General features: G+C 63.1%; 1 protein-coding gene across 1 annotated transcript; it reads right to left on the reverse strand.

Moving 5' to 3' along the window:
• Positions 1 to 4,567: 4,567 nt before the first annotated feature.
• Positions 4,568 to 24,215, reverse strand: ATP6V1B1 (ATPase H+ transporting V1 subunit B1; the record flags this gene model as incomplete). Its single annotated transcript, XM_082281494.1, has 14 exons — positions 4,568 to 4,725; positions 4,813 to 4,942; positions 5,845 to 5,949; positions 6,111 to 6,193; positions 6,747 to 6,897; positions 7,747 to 7,870; positions 8,363 to 8,460; positions 8,549 to 8,650; positions 9,118 to 9,257; positions 10,129 to 10,206; positions 12,272 to 12,365; positions 14,111 to 14,209; positions 16,236 to 16,291; positions 24,116 to 24,215. The coding sequence occupies 14 exons, from the start codon at positions 24,213 to 24,215 to the stop codon at positions 4,568 to 4,570; spliced, it is 1,518 nt and encodes a 505-aa protein (XP_082137620.1).
• Between the last annotated feature and the right edge of the window lie 402 nt (positions 24,216 to 24,617).

The raw sequence follows: 24,617 nt of genomic DNA on the forward strand, positions 1-24,617 counted from the left end.
GTGGGGTGGGATGGGGTGGGATCCATGGGATTGGGACAGGGTGGGATGGGATGGGATCCATGGGATTGGGATGGGATGGGATCCCATTCCAGGGTGGGGTGGGATGGGGTGGGGTGGGATGGGATCCATGGGATTGGGATGGGATGGGATCCCATTCCAAGGTGGGGTGGGATGGGGTGGGGTGGGATGGGATCCATGGGATTGGGATGGGGTGGGATCCCATTCCAGAGTGGGATGGGATGGGATCCCATTCCAGGGTGGGATTGGATGGGATCCATGAGACTGGGATGGGGTGGGATCCATGGGACTGGGATGGGGTGGGATCCCATTCCAGAGTGGGATGGGTGGGATGAGATGGGTTGGGTGGGATGCAGTGGGGTGGGATGGGATCCTATTCCAAGGTGGGATGGGATGGGATCCATGGGATTGGGATGGGGTGGGATCCCATTCCAGGGTGGAGTGGGATGGGTGGGATGGGATGGGGTGGGGTGGGGTGGGGTGGTGGGATCCATGGGACTGGGATGGGGTGGGATCCCATTCCAGGGTGGGGTGGGGTGGGATGGGATCCATGGGATTGGGATGGGGTGGGATGGGGTGGGATGGGATCCATGGGATTGGGATGGGGTGGGATCCCATTCCAGGGTGGGATGGGATGGGGTGGGATGGGGTGGGTGGGATGCAGTGGGATGGGGTGGGATCCCTTTCCAGGGTGGGATGGGGTGGGACCCATGGGATTGGGATGGGGTGGGATGGGGTGGGACCCATGGGACTGGGATGGGGTGGGATGGGATCCATGGGATTGGGATGGGGTGCGATCCCATTCCAGGGTGGGATGGGACACCCCAGGCTCACCTGGGAGCTGCTGCCCGGAGCACTGGGCAGGGGTCACCTCTGGGGTCACTTCAGGTGTCACCTCTGGGGTCACTTCAGGGGTCACCTCCTCTGGGGTCACCTCTGGGGTCACCTCTGGGCTCAGGGCCAGGCTGAGCCTCTCCAGCCGCTTGTTCTCCTCCTTCACCTGAATCCCAAAATCCCAGAATCCCAGAATCGGGGTTCCCCCCACACCCCCCAAGCCGGGCGTGCCCCGGGGGTGCCCTGGCACCTTTGTCCCCATGTGGGGACAGTTTTGGGGACCGTCCCCATCCCCACCTGGGCACTGAAGGCCTCGGCTCGGCGCCGGCTCAGCGGCTCCAGCTCCACCTCGGTGTCCAGCGCCGCCAGCTCGGCCAGCAGCTCCTGCGACGCTGCCGGGGACACCGGGGGGGGTTGGGGACACCGGGACAGGACACCGGGGGGTACTGGGGACACCGGGATGGGGCACTGGGATGGGGATACCGGAATGGGGACACTGGAGCAGGACACCAGAGAGGGACACCAGTGTGGGACATTGGGATGGGACACCAGGGGGGGACACTGGGATGGGGACACTGGGATGGGGACACCGGGATGGGGACACCGGGGGGTATTGGAGACACCGGGATGGGGACACTGGGATGGGGACATTGGGGTGGGACACTGGGATGGGGCACTGGGGATGGGGCACTGGGGATGGGGCACCGGGGTGGGGCACTGGGATGGGGACACCAGGATGGGGTATTGGAGACACCGGGATGGGGTCACTGGGATGGGGCACTGGGATGGGGCACTGGGGATGGGGCACCGGGATGGGGACACCGGGATGGGACACTGGGGTGGGACACTGAGATGGGGACACGGGGGTGGGGCACTGGGATGGGGACACTGGGATGGGACACTGGGGTGGGAACACCGGGATGGGGCACTGGGATGGGGACACCGGGATGGGGCACTGGGATGGGAACACCGGGATGGGGACACCGGGACGGGGACACCGGGGTGGGACAGGGCTCACCTTGCTCCAGCTGGGCCAGCCGAGCCTCGGTGTCACCGGGCTCCGGGTCCAGGGATGGGCGGTGCTGCGGGAAAAAATGGGAATGAGGTGCCGGGTTGGCACGGGGTTCCATTGGCACGGAATTCCATTGGCATGGCAGTGACGAATGTCACAGTGTTGGCATGGCATGGAATGGCGTTAGGATGGAATTCCATTGGGATGGAATTCCATTGGGATGGAATGGCCTTGGGATGGAATGGCCTTGGGATGGAATTCTATTGGGATGGAATTCTATTGGGATGGAATTCTATTGGGATGGAATTCCCTTGGGATGGAATGGCCTTGGGATGGAATTCCCTTGGGATGGAATGGCCCTTGGGATGGAATTCCACTGGCACAGACTTCCATTGGCATGGGCGTTCCACCAGTGTGGAATTCCATCGGCCTGGCACTGGCAGGGCATTCCGTTGGCATTCCGTCGGCATTCCGTCGGCATTCCATTGGCACTGGCAGACCATTCCATCGGCATTCCATCGGCGACCCCCGAGCCACCGGGACACTGCCAGCGCTGGAGACGCTGTGCCCGTGTCACCCCCCCCCGCCCCCCTTCATCCCCCCGATTTATGGGATCAGGAGGGGGAAATCCAATGGGAAACGAGCCTGGAAGCGACACCTGTCCAGCAGCTGCCTCTTCATCCTCCTCCTCCTCCTCCTCCTCCTCCTCCTCCTCGCTGCTCCCGGACTCCAGGAGGGCTGCGGGGACCCAGAGCAGCAGTTTGGGGACACCGGGGATGACAAGGGGGGACAGGGCAGTCCCCAGCGCGGTCCCCGATACGGGATTGGGGACATCCCTCATTCCCCAAGTGTTCCTGGTAGTTTGGGGTTTGGGAGGTCCCCAGCTCCCCCCAAGCGGCTCCCGGACCCTTCCCACAATCCCTGATCTGCTGGGGAACACGCTCTGGAATCCCAATCCCACCCCTTTTCCCGCGGGACCCCAGAAGGAAACCCCCCAAACCCCCAGACCCAATTCCGGGCTGGTTTCACTCCTTCCAACCCCAAATCCCAACCCCCAAACCCCACTGATGACCCCCCCAAAAATCCCCCAGGAGTTTCCCCCTTACCCATGAGGTGTCCCCCGACTCTGTCCCCAGCCCAGGCCATGCCCGGAGCCCCCCAAACCCCTGAGATCTGGGGGTGCCGCCGCCCTCTCCCCGCCGCTGCCTCCTCGTCCTCCCGCCCTGTGGGGAAGTGAAACCATCTCCCCTTTCCCCTCCCTCCCTCCTCCCTCCCCCAGGGCTCCAAGCGCCCCGATCCCACAGGGGGGAAGCGAAACCCGCTGTGGGGTGTTGGGATTTTCCACGGGGCAGGAGCTGCTGCTCCAGGGGTTCCCAGGGGTTGGGAATTCCGTGGTCACAGCGGGAAAGATCGGAGCAAAAAAGGGGGTTTGGTGGCCACGGTGGTTTATTCACCAAAATAAAGGGATTTATGCCGATTTTAGGACATCGATCCCATGGGAAAAGGGGGATTTGTAGGGATTTGGGAGGTTTTGGGGAGCTGCAGCTCAAGGGGTGGGACTTTCATGGTCACAACGGGAAAGATCGGAGCAAAAACGGGGTTTGGTGGCCACGGTGGTTTATTCACCAAAATAAAGGGATTTATGCCGATTTTAGGACATCGATCCCATGGGAAAAGGGGGATTTGTAGGGATTTGGGAGGTTTTGGGGAGCTCAAGTGGTGGGAATTCCACAGCCAGGGAATAAATACTAGAGGAAAAAAGGGGTTTGGTGACCGCGGTGGTTTATTCACCAAAATAAAGGGATTTATGCCCATTTTAGGACACCAATCCCACAGGAAAAGGGGGATTTGTAGGGATTTGGGAGGTTCTGGGGAGCTCAAGTGGTGGGAATTCCACAGGCGGGGAAGGAAATATCGGAGAAAAAAAGGTTTTGGTGACCACAGTGGTTTATTCACCAAAATAAAGGGATTTATGCCGATTTTAGGACATCGATCCCACGGGAAAAGGGGGATTTGTAGGGATTTGGGAGGTTTTGGGGAGCTGCAGCTCAAGGGGTGGGACTTTCATGGTCACAACGGGAAAGATCGGAGCAAAAACGGGGTTTGGTGGCCACGGTGGTTTATTCACCAAAATAAAGGGATTTATGCCGATTTTAGGACATCGATCCCATGGGAAAAGGGGGATTTGTAGGGATTTGGGAGGTTTTGGGGAGCTCAAGTGGTGGGAATTCCACAGCCAGGGAATAAATACTAGAGGAAAAAAGGGGTTTGGTGACCGCGGTGGTTTATTCACCAAAATAAAGGGATTTATGCCCATTTTAGGACACCAATCCCACAGGAAAAGGGGGATTTGTAGGGATTTGGGAGGTTCTGGGGAGCTCAAGTGGTGGGAATTCCACAGGCGGAGAAGGAAATATCGGAGAAAAAAAGGTTTTGGTGACCACAGTGGTTTATTCACCAAAATAAAGGGATTTATGCCGATTTTAGGACATCAACCCCATGGGAAAAGGGGGATTTGTAGGGATTTGGGAGGTTTTGGGGAGCTGCAGCTCAAGGGGTGGGACTTTCATGGTCACAACGGGAAAGATCGGAGCAAAAACGGGGTTTGGTGGCCACGGTGGTTTATTCACCAAAATAAAGGGATTTATGCCGATTTTAGGACATCAACCCCACAGGAAAAGGGGGATTTGTAGGGATTTGGGGTCACAGGGCCGTGCCCTGCTCGGGCGCCTTGCCCTCGCGGGGGTAGAACTCGGCCAGGACGTTCTCCGGGATGCGCTTGAGGAGCTGCTTGGGGAAGATGCGCAGGAGCTGCCAGCCGATGTCCAGCGACTCGAAAATGCTCCGGTTCTCGTAGGGACCTGGCAGCAGGACGGGGTGAAGGGTTTTGGGATGCTGGAGGGGCTCCCCCCGATCCCAAACCCAGCGTTTTAGGGCCGGCGGCTCACCCTGGGAGATGAAATGCTTCTCGAACTTGTGCAGGAACTCCAGGTAGAGGAGGTCGTCGGCCGACAGGGCCTCCTCACCCACCACGGCCTTCATGGCCTGCACGTCCTTGCCGATGGCGTAGCAGGCGTACTGCGGGATGCCGGGATTCCATGGCATGGAGCGGGATGGGCATGGAGCCCCCAGCCCGGCCGGTGCCACCCAGGGACACCTCCTGCTGTCCCAGGTGGATCTGAGTCCATCCCAACCTGGCCTTGGGCATTCCCAGGGATCCAGGGGCAGCCCCAGCTGCTCTGGCAATTCCAGCCCAGCCCCTGCCCACCCTCCCAGCCAGCAATTCCTTCCCAACATCCCAGCCCAAGCTCCCCTTTCCCACTGGGAAGCCATTCCCTGCCTCCTGTCCCTCCAGCCCTTGGCCCCAGTCCCTCTGCAGCTCTCCTGGAGCCCCTTGAGGCCCTGCAAGGGGCTCGCAGCTCTCCCTGCCTCCTTCCCTTCTCCAGGGCAACATTCCCAGCTCTCCCAGCTGGGCTCCAGAATCCCGGAATGGTTTGGGTTGGAAGGGACTTTGAATCCCATCCATGTCCCCATGGGCAGGGATATCTTCCCCTATCCCAGGTGACTCCAAACCCCAATGTCCAACCTGGCCTTGGGCACTTCCAAGGATGTGGGGCAGCCCCAGCACTCCTGGGAGCTGTCACTTTCCGTGGATTCTCCCCACATCCCAATAAACAGAGCCCGGGATCTGGGATTTAGAACACCCCGTGGAGTTCAACGGGATCCGATCCTGAATCATCCCAAAAATCAGAGTCTGGAACTCCCTGGCCCTGCAAGGGGCTCGCAGCTCTCCCTGGCTCCTTCCCTTCTCCAGGGCAACATTCCCAGCTCTCCCAGCCTGATCCAGAGGGGCTCCAGAATCCTGGAGCAGCTCCAGAACCTGATCTGGGTTTGCTCCAGCAGCTCCACGTCCTCCAGCAGTTGGACAGGAGGGCTCTGAAGTGCCAAACGCCACCCCCCGAGTGTCCCCAGGCCCTCACCAGCTGGTTGGACACGTCCCCGTGGTCCTTCCTGGTCATTCCCTCTCCGATGGCCGATTTCATCAGCCGCGACAGGGACGGCAGAACGTTGATGGGGGGGTAAATCTGTAGGGTGAGAGCCACCCCAGTGTCCAGCCGGCCTTGTGGGACCCCACCCCAACCCTCAGCACCCCCACACCGCTGCTTCTGGGTGGTTTCAGCCCTGGTGGGTGCCGGATCCATCCCTGGATCCATCCCTGGAGCTGGGAAGGGGTTTGGGATCAAACCTGGCGGTTGTGGAGCTGCCGGTCCACGTAGATCTGGCCCTCGGTGATGAATCCCGTGAGGTCGGGGATGGGGTGGGTGATGTCTGGGGAGAAGGACAAAGGGGTTTTGAGCCCCCAGAGTGGGGCTGGAAGCTCAGCCGGGTGTGGGACATCGCTGTGTCACATCTGCGGGGTCACCGGGGCAGCACAGCCCCCACTGGGGGCAGTAGGGGGGGTTTGGTGTCAACCCCCTGTCCTGGAGCTGGGGACCCCAAATGGGAGGCGTTGAGGGGTGGTTGGGATGACTCAGAGGGGTCTCGGTGTCACCCCCATGTCCTGGAGCTGGGGACCCCAAATGGGAGGTGTTATGGGGTGGTTGGGATGATTCGGAGGGGTCTCGGTGTCACCCCCTTGTCCTGGAGCTGGGGACCCCAAACGGGAGGTGTTGAGGGGTGGTTGGGGACACAGGGAAGTCTCACATCCTAAATCACCGCAGCAGCGTCACCACCCCAAAAGGCGCTCCCCAAAACTGGGTTAAACCAGAGCAATTTGGGATTTGCCAACCCCGCGATTTCCCGGAGCGGGCAAATCCCGATCTCCCGGTATTCCCGTATCCCCCCCTCCCCGGTATTCCCGGCCTCGCCGTGTCCCGCTGACCGTCGTTGGGCATGGTGAGGATCGGGATCTGGGTGATGGAGCCGTTCCTGCCCTCCACGCGCCCGGCGCGCTCGTAGATGGTGGCCAGGTCCGTGTACATGTAGCCAGGGAAGCCACGGCGGCCCGGGACTTCCTCCCTGGCTGCCGACACCTTTGGGATTGGGGGGAGGGGGGTCAGGGCACCCCAAACACCCCAAAACCCATGGGAGGCACGAGGGACATGAGTGTCCTGGGCAGCTCAGGCAACCCCAAAAACCCCAGGTGTGCTGGGCATCCCAGACACCCCGAACACCCCAAAAACCACGGGAACCCCAGATGTCCTTGTCACCCTGAGCACCCCAGGTACCCCAAACACCCCAAAAACTCCAAGGACCCAGGGAAGCCCAGCTGTCCTCGTCACCCTGAGCACCCCAAGAACCCAAGGGAACCCCAGTTGTCCTCGTCACCCCAAACACCCCAAGGACTCTGGGAACCCCAGATGTCCTTGTCACCCTGAGCACCCCAGGTACCCCAAAACACCTCCAAAACCCCCAAGAACCCAGGGAAGCCCACTTGTCCTCATCACCCCGAGCACCCCAAACACCCCAAGAACCCAGGGAAGCCCAGCTGTCCTCGTCACCCTGAGCATCCCAAAAACCCCAAGGACCCAGGGAACCCCACTTGTCCTTGTCACCCCTGAGCACCCCAAACCCTGCAAGGACCCAGGGAAGCCCAGATGTCCTCGTCACCCTGAGCACCCCAGGTACCCCAAACACCTCCAAAAACCCCAAGGACCCAGGGAAGCCCACTTGTCCTCGTCACCCTGAGCACCCCAAACCCCACAAGAGCCCAGGGAACCCCAGTTTCCTCGTCACCCTGAGCACCCCAGGTACCCCAAACACCTCCAAAACCCCAAACACCCCAAAAACCACAGGAACCCCAGCTGTCCTCGTCACCCCGAGCACCCCAAGGACCCAGAGAACCCCAACTGGCCTCGTCACCCCGAGCACCCCGGGCTGACCTCGCGGAGCGCCTCGGCGTAGGAGCTCATGTCGGTCAGGATGACCAGCACGTGCTTCTCGCACTGGTACGCCAGGAACTCGGCCGTGGTCAGCGCCAGCCGGGGCGTGATGATCCTCTCGATCCTGTGGGACACCCCTAATTAGCCTAATTAGCCTGATTAACCCCCGCAGGGCAGGTTTGAGGGTGCCAGGAGGGTGCGCAGAGGAGCCCAGCCCTGTGTGGGATCGATCGTGGTCCCCCACGGGCTGGGTTGGCACTGGGGGGAGCAGGGGGGACTCGCGGAGTTTTGGGGTCCCCACATAGGGTGGGGCATTGGGGAACCCCAGATGGAGCCAGGAGAGCTCCCCCCAAGCTGATCGGGGTGGGATTGGGCGGGTCCTGGTGGGGGAGAGGAAGGGAGAGGGAGAAGTGGGGAAGGAGAAAGGAGGGATAAAAGAGAGGGAGAGGGAGAAAGGAGGAGGAAGAGGAGGAAGAGGAGGAAGAGGAGGAAGAGGAGGAAGAGGAGGAAGAGGAGGAAGAGGAGGAAGAGGAGGAAGAGGAGGAAGAGGAGGAAGAGGAGGAAGAGGAGGAAGAGGAGGAAGAGGAGGAAGAGGAGGAGCCGGGCTGTGCCTCACGTGGGGTCGTTGGCCAGGTTGAGGAACAGGCACACGTTCTCCATGGAGCCGTTCTGCTCGAAGTCCGACTTGAAGAACCGCGCGGTCTCCATGTTCACCTGCGGGACACGCGGTCAGCGGGGCGGGGATATGGGGACACGGCAGTGCTGGCGTCCCCCGGGATGTCCCATCCTGTCCCCGACTCACCCCCATGGCCGCGAAGACGATGGCGAAGTTGTCTTCGTGGAAATCCACCACATCCTTGGATTTCTTCACCAGCCCGGCCTGGCGGCAGATCTGCGCCGCGATCTGGGGGAGGGGATGGGGACAGAGGTGGCAACAGGGACACCCCAGAGTGACCACAGCCCCCGTGGGACTGGGGCACGGCCCCACAGGTCAGGGGTCAGCAGGGTGTCACCCCCTCGCTGTGTCCTGCCTTGCCTGTGGTCACTCCCTGTGGTCACTCCCTGTGGTCACTCCTGATGTGTCAGGGTTTGTTCCCATCCCATCCCCCTCCGGAATTTCCAGCCCCTCCTGCTCTGTCCCCTCTGCCACAGCCACATTCGTGGGGACATTAGGAGGGTCTGGATCCCCACAATCCCTGGATTTAGGGACCCCAAATCAGCCCAGACATCCCCACACAGAGCACACAGGGATTGCTGTGCCAATGGGGAAACTGAGGCACGAGCTGACGGCAGCTTCCCGACACCAGGAGAGGGGATCCGACCTTCCCAAATCCCTCCATCCTCCTCTTCCCGCAATTCCCGGGCACCCACCTCGTTGTGGGGCAGCCCGGCAGCAGAAAAGATGGGAATTTTCTGGCCGCGGGCGATGCTGTTCATGACGTCGATGGGAGAGATCCCGGTCTGGATCATCTCCTCGGGATAGATGCGGCCGTGGGGGTTGATGGGCTGGCCTGGAGAGGGAAAGGGAGGAATCATGGAATGGTTTGGGTTGGAAGAGGACTTAAACCCATCCAGTGCCACCCAGAGACTCCTTCCACCATCCCAGGTTGCTCCAAGCCCTGTCCAGCCTGGCCTTGGACACTGCCAGGGATGGGGCTGGAAGCGGATGCAAGGAGGGTGCAAAACATTGGGAAGGAACTTCTGGAGTTGAGCAGGGAGCAGCTCTGGGGTGGGACAGGAACCGTCCCAGCACCTGGACACCCATGTGGGCACCCCAGTGGGGATGGAGGGATGGAGGGACGGAGGGATGGAGGGAGGGATGGAAGGACAGAGGGATGGATGGAGGGAGGGAGGAATGGAAGGACAGAGGGATGGATGGAGGGAGGGATGGAGGGATGGATGGAGGGAGGGATGGAGGGAGGGACAGAGGGATGGATGGAGGGAGGGATGGATGGAAGGACAGGTGGATGGATGGAGGGATGGATGGATGGAGGGATGGATGGATGGAAGGAGGGATGGATGGATGGAGGGAGGGATGGATGGATGGATGGAAGGAGGGATGGATGGATGGACGGATGGAGGGATGGACGGACAGATGGATGGATGGAGGGATGGATGGAAGGAGGGATGGATGGAGGGAGGGATGGATGGAGGGAGGGATGGATGGAGGGAGGGATGGATGGATGGACGGATGGAGGGATGGACGGACAGATGGATGGATGGAGGGATGGACGGACGGAGGGATGGACAGAGGGATGGATGGACAGATGGATGGATGTGGTGACACCACAGAGCCGCTGCGGCCATCAGGGCACCCCATCACCCCCCATTCCAGACTATCCCCAAGCCCCTCCCGCATTCCCGCAAAGCCGGAGCCGTCACCGTTGATGTCCAGGAAGTCCTCGGCCATCACGGCGGGGCCGCTGTCGATGGGTTTGCCGGAGCCGTTGAACACTCGCCCTGTGGAGACACAGGGACCATCCCTTCCTGAGGCCACCAGCCCAGAGCAGCACCTGCCCGTCCCATGGCCCTGGGGCACGGTCCCCATCCCGATCCAGGTCCCCAGCACATCCACAGGACACCTCACCCACCCCCAGAGGGGACACAGGGACCGGCGCTGGGGGGAGGTGTGGCTGTGGGGCAGAAGGTGTCACCTGCGGGCTGGGTGCCACCACAGCCCCTGTGTGTGGCAGCAAGATGCCAGCACAGGGGGACAAGACCCCCGAGACCCTCCCATGTCCCCGGGCACCGCCATCACCTCCCCCTTGGGGTCATCAACTCCCAGGTGGGGGGTGGCACCGACCCCCCCCATACTGGCACATGGGGACAGGACCTTGTCCCCATCACCCCATCACCCTGTCCCCATGTCCCCATAACTCCCATCACCCTGTGCTTGTGTCCCCGTCACACCCATCACCGTGTCCCCATGTCCCCAGAACTCCCATCACCCTGTCCCCGTGTCCCCATCACCCCCATCACCCTGTCCCCATGTCCCCGTGTCCCCATCACCCTGTCCCCGTGTCCTCCTGTCCCCATCACCCCCATCATCCTATCCCCGTGTCCCTATCACACCCATCACCCTGTCCCTGTGTCCCCATGTCCCCAGAACTCCCATCACCCTGTCCCTGTGCCCCCATCACTCCCACCACCATGTCCCCATGTCCCCCTGTCCCCATCATCCCCATCACCCTGTCCCCGTGTCCCCATAACTCCCATCACCCTGTCCCCATGTCCCCATCATCCCCATCACCCTGTCCCTGTGCCCCCATCGCACCCATCATCCTGTCCCCCTGTCCCCATGTCCCCATCACCCCCATCATCCTATCCCCGTGTCCCCATGTCCCCACACCCTGTCCCCACGTCCCCAATCTCCTCCCCCTTGCACTCCCCAGCTCCTGGGCGAGTGGGGTGCCCCCCCCCGCCCCCTCCCCTTTCGTGTCCCCATCTCCTGCACAGATGGAGCGACCCCAACCCCCCCCCCAGCCATCCCCAGGGAGGGGACTCGGCCTCACCGCTCCCTCTCAGCCTCATCGACCGTCTCGGAGCCGCGGTGGCATCGATCGCGACAAAGCCACGCTTCCCTGAACCCCCCCCCCTCCCGTCGCCTCCCCGCTCCTGCTGTCCCCCCATGGGACATTCCCCCGGTGCGGGGACACGTCCGCGGTGTCACAGCGCATCAGGGTGATGGCAGCGCCGAGCGCCGAGCATGAAAGGTCAGCGGCCACGGCGCTCGCCGGGCACCGGCGGCTCCCGGGGGACACCGAGCTCGGCGGTGGGGGCGACAGCGAGGGGACTCCGCCCGCCCCCTGCCCTTTGCGCTGCCCTTTGTGGGATCGGGATCCATCCGCGCCGCGATGGGATCGAGGAGGACGCGCGGCCTCCCCCCCCCGTGGGCCAGAGGGTCAGCGCAGGGACAGGGTCACCCCCCGGCGCGACCCCGAGTGACCGCGGGGAGAGGCCGTGACCAACGGGGGGTGGGGAGGGCTCTGAGGGGTCGTGGGGGGCTGCCAGCACCGGGCTGGGGGACCTGAGGGGACAGGAGGGTGTCACAGATCCGTGATGGATCCCAGAGTGGTTTGGGAAGGGACCTTAAATCCCATCGATGTCACCCCCCTGCCATGGGGACACCGTCCACTAGCCCAGGTGGCTCCAAGCCTTGTCCAGTCTGGCCCGGGACACTTTCAGGGATAGGGTGACACCTTCAGGGGTGGGATGTCACTTCCAAGGGATGGGGTGATGCTTGCAGGGATGGGGTGACACCTCCAGGGGTGGGATGTCACCTGCAGGGATCAATGGGGTGACACCTCCAGGCATGAGGTGCCACCTCACCCCGGATCCTTTCCCAGCCCATCCCAAGCGTTTTTTCCTGGGATAACTACGCAGAGAGGACGCGGGGAGGGCTCCAGCCCTGTCTGAGGTGACTGTCACAGCTGTGATGTGACCCAGGGACGTTCTCAGACCCAAACCCTAACCCAAACCGCCCCGCCCCAAATTTCCCCGCCCCGAGCCGCGGCCCTGTCCTCACCCAGCATGTCCTCGGACACCGGCGTGCGCAGGATGTCCCCCGTGAACTCGCAGGATGTCGCCTTGGCATCGATGCCAGATGTGCCCTCAAACACCTGCGGGGTGCCCGGGGGCACGGGCCGGGCGGGGGAGCAATTAGCGGGGATTAATTAGGAGGGGGTGCGTGTGTGTGAGGGGGTGACTCGAGCCGCGCTCACCCCAAACCCCGCCCCGCGGAGGGGACAGGGTTTGGGGTTAAGAAAACCCCTCCGGAGAAGCTTTGGGGGAGGGGGGATATTTTTTTTTTTGAGAGAGGGGGAAGCCGGAGGCCTTTTGATCAGGATAATAATTGTGTTAATTACCCCCGGATCGCTGCTTTAATTAGCGCCGGGTGGCCCCTGGGAGAACGGGGGGAGCTGGTGACAGGTGACAGCCAGAGCCCCCCAGGTGGCTGCGGGGGCCGCAGGTCACCCCCAACAACGCTGCGGCTGCAAAAACCTCATTTTCTCCCCTTTTATCCCTTTTTTCCCCCTTTTCCCCCCTCCTCCCGAGCCTGACTCCCTAATAGGATTAAAAGGGCATCCCGGAGGCGCAGGTGACTTTAGGGCAGCGATTTTGGGCAGCTGCGCGGCCCCTCCCGAGCCCCGGTGGGGAAGATTTGGGGAGGGATCTGGGCGAATTAGGCGGAGTGACCCCAAAGAGCCCCAGGGCTCGCGGGTTTGGGGACACCGCTGCTGTCCCCAGGGCTGGTGGCTTTCGGGGGGTGGTGGCAGCGGGGTTTTCCTGCTGGGGTGGAGGAAGGGGGGGTCAGTATGGGGGTTATGGGGGTGAGGGATGGGGACGCCGCCTGGCCCAGGACACCCCTGACCATCCCGGGACACTCCCGACCATCCCGGGACACCTCCGACCATCCCGGGACACTGCCTGTCCCAGGACACTCCTGACCATCACAGGACACCCCTGACCATCCCGGGACACCCCTGACCATCCCGGGACACCCCTGACCGTCCCGGGACACCTCCGACCATTCTAGGACACCCTTGACCATCCCGGGACACCTCCGACCATCCCAGGACACTCCTGACCGTCCCGGGACACCTCCGACCATTCTAGGACACCCTTGACCATCCCGGGACACCCCTGACCGTCCCAGGACACTCCTGACCGTCCCGGGACACCCCTGACCATCCCGGGACACCGCCTGTCCCAGGACACCCCTGACCATCCCGGGACACCCCTGACCATCCCGGGACACCGCCTGTCCCAGGACACCCCTGACCATCCCGGGACACCTCCGACCATCCCAGGACACTCCTGACCGTCCCGGGACACTCCTGACCGTCCCGGGACACCCCTGACCATCCCGGGACACCGCCTGTCCCAGGACACCCCTGACCGTCCCAGGACACTCCTGACCGTCCCGGGACACTCCTGACCATCCCGGGACACCGCCTGTCCCAGGACACTCCTGACCGTCCCAGGACACTCCTGACCGTCCCAGGACACCTCCGACCATCCCGGGACACCTCCGCCTGTTCCAGGACACCCCTGACCATCCCGGGACACCCCTGACCATCCCGGTACACCCCTGACCATCCCGGGACACCATTACGTCTCCCAGGTCATTTGTCCCAGGACACTGCCCATCCCAGAACTCCACTTGTCCCAGGACACTGCCCATCCCGGGACACCAGTACCGCCTCTTCAGAGCACTGGGACACGAGCCCGACAGCCACCACCGGAGGGGGACAATGTCCCGGGACAGGGCCCCGGGCCGCGCAGTCCCCGCGTGTCCCCGTGTCCCCATGTCCCCATGTCCCCCTGTCCCCGTGTCCCCATGTCCCCCTGTCCCCGCGCTCACCTGGACGATGGCCTTGGAGCCCATGACCTCCAGCACCTGCCCGCTGCGGGTGGTGCCGTTGGGCAGCGTGAAGTTCACGATCTCGGCGTACTGGGCGAACTGTGGGGACAGGGACACGGGCAATGGGGTGGCACTGTCCCCTCTGTCCCCCCAGCCCGCCCCTGTCCCCCCAGCCCCGCCTGCTCCGCTGGTGCTGCCTCAGTGTCCCCTCCTTTGGTCCTGAAGCCACCAAACGCTGACGGGGGACGGGGACACTGGGCAGCAATGGGGTGGCGGGGGGATGGCGCTGCCTGTCGCTGTCGCTGTCCCATCCTGGGGCCGGGCCCGGGCTGTGGCACTGCTCCGTGCCTCAGTTTCCCCGACATCGAGGGGATTTCCTCCGATACTGGGGACATTCCCAAGTAGGTGACAACAAACGCTCTCACAGCCAGGGCTGCCACCACCTCCAAGGCAGAGGCCACGGGCACGAGTGGCACTCATGGGGACACCCCGGGGCGCACGGAGGGCACTTTTGTGCCGCCCCTTGGCTGAGGGGACACATCCTGCTCTGGGGACAATGGCCGATGTCGCTCCTGCCTGGCACGCTCAGGGCTCTCCTCCTCCTCCTCATTCCCGGCTCCAGCGCCGTGAACTTTGGACTTTAATTCCTCTGGAAAAACCTTTGGATGAAGGGCGACAAAGCCGAGGGAACGCCCGCCACGGGCCGGCTCTTTAACTGAGCTGATTAATTCCCGGCGTGACAGCGGCCATGGAAAAGCGACACCGAGCGACAAAGCCCCCCGGGGGGGGTCCCCCAGGTAGCCCGAGCCCACCCAGGAGAGCCGGGACAGGGAGGGTGACACCGAGGGGTGAGGGGACACGGGGTTTGTGGGGTGGCCCCGCTCAGAGCAGGGTCCCTGGGGGAGCTGGAGCTCGAGGGGACAGGGGACAGGGCTTGGGCAGGGGCGCAAGGGACAAGACTGGGCAGGGGACAGGGGACAAGGGACAGGACTGGGCAGGGGACAGAGCTCAGGCAGGTGCACAGGACACGGGGACAGGAGCCAGAGTTTGGTCAGGGACACAGGGACAGGGGATGGAGCTGCGAAAGGGGACAGAGGGTGTGGGACAGGGGACAAGGGACAGGAGCGAGAGCTTGGGCGGGGCCACAGGGGGGACAGGAAAGGGGACAGGGGACAGGGGACAGGAGCGAGAGCTTGGGCGGGGCCACAGGGGGGACAGGAAAGGGGACAGGGGACAGGGGACAGGAGCGAGAGCTTGGGCGGGGACACAGGGGGGACAGGGCACAAGGACATGGGGGACAGAGAATGAGCTCGGGCAGGGACACGGGACATGGGGGACAGGGTGCCCGAACCGAGCCCACACGCGTCCCACAGAAGGTCCCCAGTGTCCCCCAGTGTCCCCCAGTGTCGGCGCAGACGCCACTCGCGCGGGGACACGCGGACACCCGGACATGGGGACATACGGACACGGGGACACACGGACATGGGGACACGGAGACACGGGGACACACGGACATGGGGACATGGGGACATGGGGACACACGGACACGGGGACACACGGACACGGGAAGACGGGGACACACGGGGACACGCAGACACGCGGACATACGGACATGGGGACACACGGACATGGGGATATACGGACACGGGGACATACGGACACGGGGACACGGAGACATACGGACACGGGGACACGCGGACACGGGGACACGCGGACACGGGGACACACGGGTACACGCAGACACGCGGACACACGGACATGGGGACACACGGACACCGGGACACACGGACATGGGGACACACGGACATGGGGACACACGGACACGCGGACACGGGGACACACGGACACGCCACCCGCGCGTGCAGGCGGGGACAGGGCTCTGCTGCCGACCGCGTCCAGAGGAGGGAGCTCGGACCCCAGAGAGGAGGGGACAGCCCGGGGGACATCCCAGGGGACAGGAGGGATGGGCCAGGGGACAGCTCAGGGGACAGAGGAGAAGGGACGGAGGACAGGTGACAGGGGACGGGGGACACACTGTCCGCGTTGCACCCTCAGCACTGGGGTCCCCACACAGCCCCAGGTGACCCCGCCGAGCTGTCCCCTTGTCACCCAGCCAGGGTCCTACCTTGACGTTGTCCAGCACCACCAGTGGCCCGTTGACACCACACACGGTCCTGTAGGCTGGGGGAGGGGACACCGTCAGTGTCACAGCCCCCCGGGGGGGTCCCAGCCCCAAATCCTCTGTCCCCAGTCGCTTCCTCTGTCCCATTCCCTGTCCCAGTGACACCCCCAAGTGACCGGTGGTGGCCAAACTGGACACCCGGAGCTTCCGTCCTGAGGGAAATGTCACTCCCTGGTGGCTTCCAGGGATTGCCCAGGGACTGTGTCACCTTCTGGAGGTGTCCCCAGGTGCCCGGCAGGGATGTCACAGCTGGGAATGCCACCAGAGCCAGCAGGAAAGTGTCCCCTTGTCCCTCCCGGCAGCACCAGGGAAAGTTCCCTGGACACCTCCCGCTATCCCAGGTGGATCCAAGCCCCAGTGTCCAGCCCGGCCTTGGGCACTGCCAGGGATCCAGGGGCAGCCCCAGCTGCTCTGGCAATTCCAGCCCAGGCCCTCCCCACCCTCCCAGGCAGGAATTCCTTCCCAACATCCCAGCCAAATCCCTCTCTGTTAATTTAAAATTAAATTGGGATCGGCTCCAGGGAGCGCCGGGGTTGGGATCAACTCCTGGGAACGCCGGGATTGGGATCGGCTCCCGGGAACGCCGGGATTGGGATCGGCTCCCGGGAACGCCGGGATTGGGATCGGCTCCCGGAATGCCGGGATTGGGATCAACTCCTGGGAACGCCGGGGCTGGAATCAGCTCCCGGGAATGCCGGGAACACTGGGATTGTGTTCCTGGGGCCGGGAACGCCGGCATTGGGATGGGCTCCCGGCGGGTGCCGGTGTGGGGGAACTGATCCGGCTCTAAGCCGTGCCTTGATCATCCCAGGATGTGTCAAACCCCAAACGCCGCCCCGGCCCCGCTGACCCCGCCGGGCCCTTTCATCCCCTGCCCCCTCTCCCACACCGCGGTTTGGGATTCCCACCTGATCCTAATAGGATCGGAGAGGCCGGGCCAGCTGGAGGGCTCCCGCCTCCCTCCCACCGCCTGTGGGGATGGGGTCCCGGCCCTGCCGCGACCTGGATGTCCCCGCGGGGATGGTGGCATTGTCCCCCTGCTGCGACAACCCCAGGGACTTCATTTCTGGGGATGGGTCCCGTTTCTCCTTGCTGGACACAGCCCAATCCCTGGACACCCCACAGGGCACTCTGGGGTCACCCCCATGGCACAAGGGGACCCTCGGTGTCGCCTTCCCTCACCCAGGGCACAGCACGGGCAATGCCAGTGATGCCGGATATTTCTGCGATGGGATCACAGAATTCCAGGCTGGTTTGGGTTGGGAAGGACCTTAAAGGCCATGAATTCCATCCCAGGGACACATCCCACTGTCCCAGGTGGATCCAAGTCCATCCCAACCTGGCCTTGGACATTCCCAGGGATCCAGGGGCAGCCCCAGCTGCTCTGGCAATTCCAGCCCAGCCCCTGCCCACCCTCCCAGCCAGCAATTCCTTCCCAACATCCCAGCCCAAGCTCCCCTTTCCCACTGGGAAGCCATTCCCTGCCTCCTGTCCCTCCAGCCCTTGGCCCCAGTCCCTCTGCAGCTCTCCTGGAGCCCCTTGAGGCCCTGCAAGGGGCTCGCAGCTCTCCCTGCCTCCTTCCCTTCTCCAGAGCAACATTCCCAGCTCTCCCAGCCTGATCCAGAGCAGCTCCAGAACCTCCTCTGGACTCTCTCCAGCAGCTCCACGTCCTCCAGGAGTTGGGATCCAGGAGCTGGAGCAGCTCCACAGGTGGGGCCTCACCTGAGCGGGGCAGAGGGGCAGAATTCCTCCTTTCCCGCTGCCTTCTCCCAGGGCTGCTCCCAATCCTGGATTTGTGCCCCATCCCAGCTTCTCCCACCCTTGGCCTTGCTGAGCCCCACGAGGTTCTCCCAGCCCCACTCCAGGAGCTAATTAGCTAATTAGCCTTCTCTGCCTCCCCCAATTAATGCCGGTTCCTGCTGCTCGCTCATTCAGCCTCCGGAGGGGCCGGCACACCGGGAGCCCCCTCCCTGATTTTTGTCTCCTTCATTCCCAAAGTGACCATCCGGCCTTTTATTCCCATTCCCGCTCCCTTCCCAACCCCTCCACCTTCCCTTCTCCTGGCAGGAGTTCCTGGGATCTTTTCTTCTCTCCCAAACCCCCTCGGCAGCCCCAGAGCCACCCACGTGGGACAGGGACATTGGGAATGTCCCTTCTCCCGGTACGGGGGTGTCCAGCTCGGTCCCGGTGGCTGCCACCCCTTGGGGACACTCCTGGCTTCCCTCCGGCTCCACCGGGATGGCTCTTCCCACTGGGAATATGGGAGCCTCTGGCAGCACCAGTGGTGTCCCGTGGGGTGACACCCGAACACTGGCCGAGCTCTTGGGTGATGGAAATGGATGAGGCATCATCCATCCTTCATCCATCCTTCATCCCTCCATCCATCCCTCCATCCATCCCTCCATCCATCCCTCCATCCATCCATCCATCCATCCATCCATCCATCCATCCATCCATCCATCCATCCATCCCTCCATCCATCCCTCCCTCCCTCCCTCCCTCCCTGCACCCAGTCCTGGCATGGTGGAGGTGGACAGGGACCTCTGGACATCACGGAATGGTTTGGGTTGGACGGGGACTTAAACCCATCCAGTGCCACCCAGGGACTCCTTCCACCATCCCAGGTTGCTCCAAGCCCTGTCCAGCCTGGCCTTGGACACTGCCAGGGCTCATTCCAGCCTCTCATCCATGCCTGGCTCTGGGATGTTCTGTTGCGACAGAGAAGGAAACCACGACAGCAACGCCAAGGGACAGCCCAGAAAGGGGGGCGGGATGGGAAGTGAGGAGGAGGAGAAGGAGGAGGAGGATAAGGAGGAGGAGGAGGAGGAGAAGGAGGAGGAAGAGAAGAAGAAGGAGGAGGAGCAGGAGAAGAAGGAGGAGAAGAAGAGAAGGTGGAGGAGGTAGAGGAGAAGAGGAAGAAGAGAAAGAAGGAGGGGAAGGTGGAACAGAATGAGAACGAGGAGGAAGAGAGGAAGGAGGAGAGAAGAGGAGGTGAGAGAGAAGAAGCAGGAGAAGAAGAGAAAGAAGAAGAGGAGGAGGAGGAGAAGGACATGAAAGAGGTGAAGAAGAAGAGGAGGAAGAGGAGAAAAAGAAGAAGACGATGGAGGAGGAAGAGGTGGAGGAGGTGAAGAAAGACGAGAAGGAGAGGAAGAAGGAGGAGGAGAAAGGAAAGGAAGAGGAGAAAGAAGAGAGGGAGGAGGAGAAGGATGAGGAGGAGAAGAAGAAGAGGAGGAGGAGGTGGAGGTGGAGGAGGTGAAGAAAGACGAGGAGGAAGAATGAGGAGGAGAAAGGAAAGGAAGAGGAAAAAGAAGAGGAGGAGGAGAAGGATGAGAAGGAGGAGAAGAAGAGGAGGAGGAGGTGGAGGAGGTGAAGAAAGACGAGAAGGAGAAGAGGAAGAAGGAGGAGGAGAAAGGAAAGGAAGAGGAAAAAGAAGAGGAGATGGAGGAGAAGGAGAGGAAGAGGAGGAGAAGGATGAGGAGGAGAAGAAGAAGAGGAGGAGGAGGAGAAGAGGAGGAGGAGGAGGAGGTGAAGAAAGACGAGAAGAAGAGGAAGAATGAGGAGGAGAAAGGAAAGGAAGAGGAGAAAGAAGAGAGGGAGGAGAAGGAGAGGAAGAGGAGGAGAAGGATGAGGAGAAGAACAAGAAGAGGAGGAGGAGGAGGAGAAGAAGAGGAGGAGGAGAAGAAGAGGAGGAGGAGGAGGAGGTGAAGAAAGACGAGAAGAAGAGGAAGGAGGAGGAGGAGAAAGGAAAGGAAGAGGAGAAAGAAGAGAGGGAGGAGGAGAAGGATGAGGAGGAGAAGAAGAAGAGGAGGAGGAGGAGGAGGTGGAGGTGGAGGAGGTGAAGAAAGACGAGGAGGAAGAACGAGGAGGAGAAAGGAAAGGAAGAGGAAAAAGAAGAGGAGGAGGAGAAGGATGAGGAGGAGGAGAAGAAGAGGAGGAGGAGGAGAAGGATGAGGAGGAGGAGAAGAGGAGGAGGAGGTGGAGGAGGGGAAGAAAGACGAGAAGGAGAAGAAGAGGAAGAAGGAGGAGGAGAAAGGAAAGGAAGAGGAGAAAGAAGAGAGGGAGGAGAAGGAGAGGAAGAGGAGGAGAAGGATGAGGAGGAGAAGAACAAGAAGAAGAGGAGGAGGAGGAGAAGAAGAGGAGGAGGAGGAGAAGAGGAGGAGGAGGAGGAGGTGAAGAAAGACGAGAAGAAGAGGAAGAATGAGGAGGAGAAAGGAAAGGAAGAGGAGAAAGAAGAGAGGGAGGAGAAGGAGAGGAAGAGGAGGAGAAGGATGAGGAGAAGAACAAGAAGAGGAGGAGGAGGAGGAGGAAGGCCGAGCAGCGCAGGGGGAGCACCGGAAAGCCCCGGCTGCCATAATGAAGCCGTTGAGCCGCGCCGCAGGAGCCGCGGGCTGGGTGGGCTGCGGCGGCCGGCCGGGGGCACGGCCGGGGGGGGGACGGGGGCAGAGGGGCCGAGGGGGAAGGAAAAGTCTTTCAACGTGGCCTTTGCACACCGCCAGCCCCAAATTCACAGCTGCTGTCAGATGCAATCTCCGTTAGCGCTGACACTCACGCACCGCTGACCCGCCGGGCGGGGGGGACCGCGGCCCCCGGTGACAAAGGGGACCCGACCCGGCTCCACCCGCCGCTAATTGCTCCCGCTCGCCCGCCCTGCCCTCCGCAGCCCCCCGGCCCCTCCCAGCCCCCCGGCCCGTAGGGCTCGGCTCCAAATTGCGGCAGGGATCCGATGTCACCTCCCGAGGGTGGGAGCGGCCACCCTGGGCGGGGGGGTTTTGGGGTTGTGGAGTGGTTGGGGTGGGGAGGGACGTTAAGGATCGTCCCGTTCCGCCAGCTCAGGTGGATCCAGCTCCCATCCGACCCTGCCAGGGATCCAGGGGCAGCCACGGCTTCTCTGGGAATTCCATCCCAGCTCTTCACCACCATCACAGCCAGGAACTGCTTCCCAAAATCCCGTCTGGCAGTGGAAGCCGTCCCCCCGTGGTGTCACCTCGGCCTCTGTGCAGCGAGTGATGCCCAAGCCCTGCCCCGAATTCCAGATCGGGACACAGCTGGAGCAGAGACGGGAAGCAGGACGGATAAACAGCCCCCAAATCGCCCAAATCCTCTGTCCCGGAGCAAAGCTGGGGGGGGCAGGGCTGTCCCAGCAGGTCCAGAGCCGATCCTGAGCCACCCTGGGGCACAGGGAGGGTCCCCGGTGTCCCCCAGCTCCCACCTGGCGGGCACAGGGTGGGGACCCCGCCCCTGGCACCGCTGGGCAGGGGCAGGGAGGGGCAGCGGGTGCGGGCACAGGGCTCTGCGTGGGGCTGGATGCGTCCCCCATCCCTGGAAGTGTCCAAGGCCGGCTCGGACGGGGCTTGGAGCAACCTGGGCCAGCGGGAAGTGTCCCTGCCATGGCACAGGGTGGCACTGGGTGGGATTTAAACTCCCTCCCAACCCAACCCAGGCTGGCATTTTAGGACTCCAGGAACGCCCAATTTCAACCTCAAAACCCTCCTCATCCCAATTCCCAGAAGGCGCCAGCAACTCCCACCTCCAAATCCCTCTCAACCCTAAACCCACCCTGGGATTTTTCCGACAATCCCTTAAGTGACCGCTTCCTTCCCCCTACCCACACCCCTCTGGCCGCCTCCTCAACCTGCCCATTGTGCCCCGTGTCACTTTGTGCCGCGCTGTCAACCCCACGGGCCTGTCCCAGGCCGGCAGGGGCCGTGAAAAGCCCGGCGGGGGGTCACACTCTATGCCACTAATTAGGGCCCGGCGGTTCCCATCCACACCTGCACAGTCATGTGAGGGCAGCCGAAGAAAGGCGGCCCCAGCCAAGCGTGAAGGCAGCGAGGAGAGGGGGGGGAAAAATAAAAAAAGTGGGAAAAAAAATAGGGGAACTCAATCGCCGGGCTCGCCGTGGCAGACAAAACAGGGCTGGAGGGGGGTGGGAGGTGAGGGGATGGGGATTCCAGGGCTGGATCCTAAAGGAAGGGGAGCCAAGAGGAAGGAGGAAGGGTGGAGGGAAGGAGGAAGGGTTCTTGTGGGGTGGAGGGTGGTGGGATTGTGGGGTGACAGCTGCCCCATTCCTGTCCGACTGGCAGGGTGGGGTGGCCAAGGGTTGGGAGTGTCCCGGGATCGTCCTCTGCTGTTTTCTGTGTCCCAAACTCCAAGATGAGACCCTAAACTGGGACCCCACACTGGGACCCCAAACTGGAACTCCACGCTGGGACCCTAAATAGGGACCCTAAACTGGGACCCCGAACTGGAACCCCACGCTTGGACCCTAAACTGGCACTCCACACTGGGACCCCACGCTTGGACCCCGAACTGGGACCCCGAACTGGGACCCCAAACTGGGACCCAACGCTGGGACCCCAAACTGGGACCCCGAACTGGAGCTCCACGCTGGGACCCTAAACTGGGACCCCAAACTGAAACCCCACACTGGGACCCCGAACTGGGACCCCGAACTGGAACTCCACGCTGGGACCCTAAACTGGGACACCAAACTGGGACCCCAAACTGGGACCCCAAACTGAAACCCCACACTGGGACCCCGAACTGGCACTCCACACTGGGACCCCACGCTGGGAACCTAAACTTGGAACCTAAACTGGGCCCCCAAACTGGGCCCCCAAACTGGGGGCACTCTGCACCCCCACGAGCTCAGGCGCCCTCAGCCCCACACTTCCCTTCCCCATACTCAGGGGGTGTCCAGACCCCCCCGAATGTCACCGCCAGCTCCCCCCCTCTGTCCCACCTTGCTGGGCCCTTCCTGCCACCTCCGCTGTCCCCTCCCAGCACATTTTGGGGCGCGGGGACTCTCCTGTCCCCCCCTCCTCCAGCTGTCCCACCTGGGTGACAGGGACACACCGCGGGCAGGACTTTGTCCCCTCCTGGCTGGCGGTGCCGGGAGTTCGGCTGGGCAGAGCTGGGGGGATAAACGCGGCCCTGGAGGGGACAAACGCGGCCCTGGAGGGGACAAACGCGGCCGGCGGGACGAAATCGGGGCGGTTTTGCCCGGCAAAGCGACACGCGGGTGGCACCCGAGCCAAGGGCTGGCGCTCTGCCAGGTGACCCGAGCACGAGTGACCCGCGGGTGGCCGCTGTTGACAGCAAACACGGCGGGGTGGCCGGGCAGGGCCAGCTGGGCTCGGCAGGGACCGTGCCAGCCCGGAGCCACCCGGTTGGGGACGGCGGGAGGTGACATCCCGAGGAGGTGACTTCCAAACTCTCGGCGGCGAAGGCACAAAGGTCGCCCTTGGTGCCAGCGGGGGCTTGGGGACAAGGCGACGGGGGGCTGGCGCACCCCGGTGTGGCGCTGGCACGGTGCCAGGCGTCCCGATGTCGCCGTGGGATGGGGACACAGCGGGAAGGGACAGCCGGGGCACCCCGGCATCTCTGGGGTGTCACCACAGCCATAGGTGCGTCCCACAGGTGTCCCCAGGGTCGGGACACCTTCCCCGGTCCTTGTGGGTGCGGTCCCCAGGAGGGGACACCCCCGCAGCCCCACGCTGTCCCCGTGTCCCCCCGAGAGACACACGTGGCCACCCTGCCTGCCCCAGTGCCACCCAGCTGTCCCCTCGTGAGCCAGTGTCACCCCTTCACCCATCCCTGCCATCCCTTCCTGACCCGGTGCCACCCACCCGTCCCTGTCACCCCTGCCTGTCCCAGTGCCACCCCCGTGTCCCTTCCTAACCCAGTGCCACCCACCCCGCCACCCCTGCCCGGTGCCACCCACCCGTCCCTGCCACCGCCACCGCCCTGCTTGGGGACAGAGGGGTGTCCCGCCCCCTTCCCGGGGCTGCCCCCTCGGTGTCCCCTCGGTGTCCCCCACTCACTCAGCCGGGGGTTGCTCTGGAAGTCGCGGGTCACGGCCAGCCCGTGCTCGCGGGCGGCCGCCAGCTCTGTCACGGCTGCTGTCACCTTGGTGGCGGCCATGGCCCTGTCCCTGTCCCCGTCACGGTCCCGATCCCGCCGGGCAGGACACGGCAGCACGCCCCGGTTTTGTCACCTCGGCCCGGCCCCCGCCGGTCCCGCCCGCCCGGGGCGGCCCCGCCCGCGACACGGGTGACACCGGCAGCAAAGGTGACACCGGTAGCGAAAGTGACACCGGTGACACGGGTGACACCGGCAGCGAAGGTGACGCCGGCAGCGAAGGTGACACCGGCGACACGGGCGGCACCGGCAGCAAAGGCGACACCGGCAGCGAAAGTGACACCGGTGACACGGGCGGCACCGTGTTGGCTGTAAACAGAGGGAGGGAGCGGCCGGAGCCGGGATCCCGGGAGCCGGGATGGGGGTAGGGAATGGGATAGGGGGAGGGATCGGGAAAGGGAGAGG

This window comes from Coloeus monedula (assembly GCF_965178545.1).
Source record: "Coloeus monedula genome assembly, chromosome: 5".
In the NCBI taxonomy this organism is placed as follows: domain Eukaryota; kingdom Metazoa; phylum Chordata; class Aves; order Passeriformes; family Corvidae; genus Coloeus; species Coloeus monedula.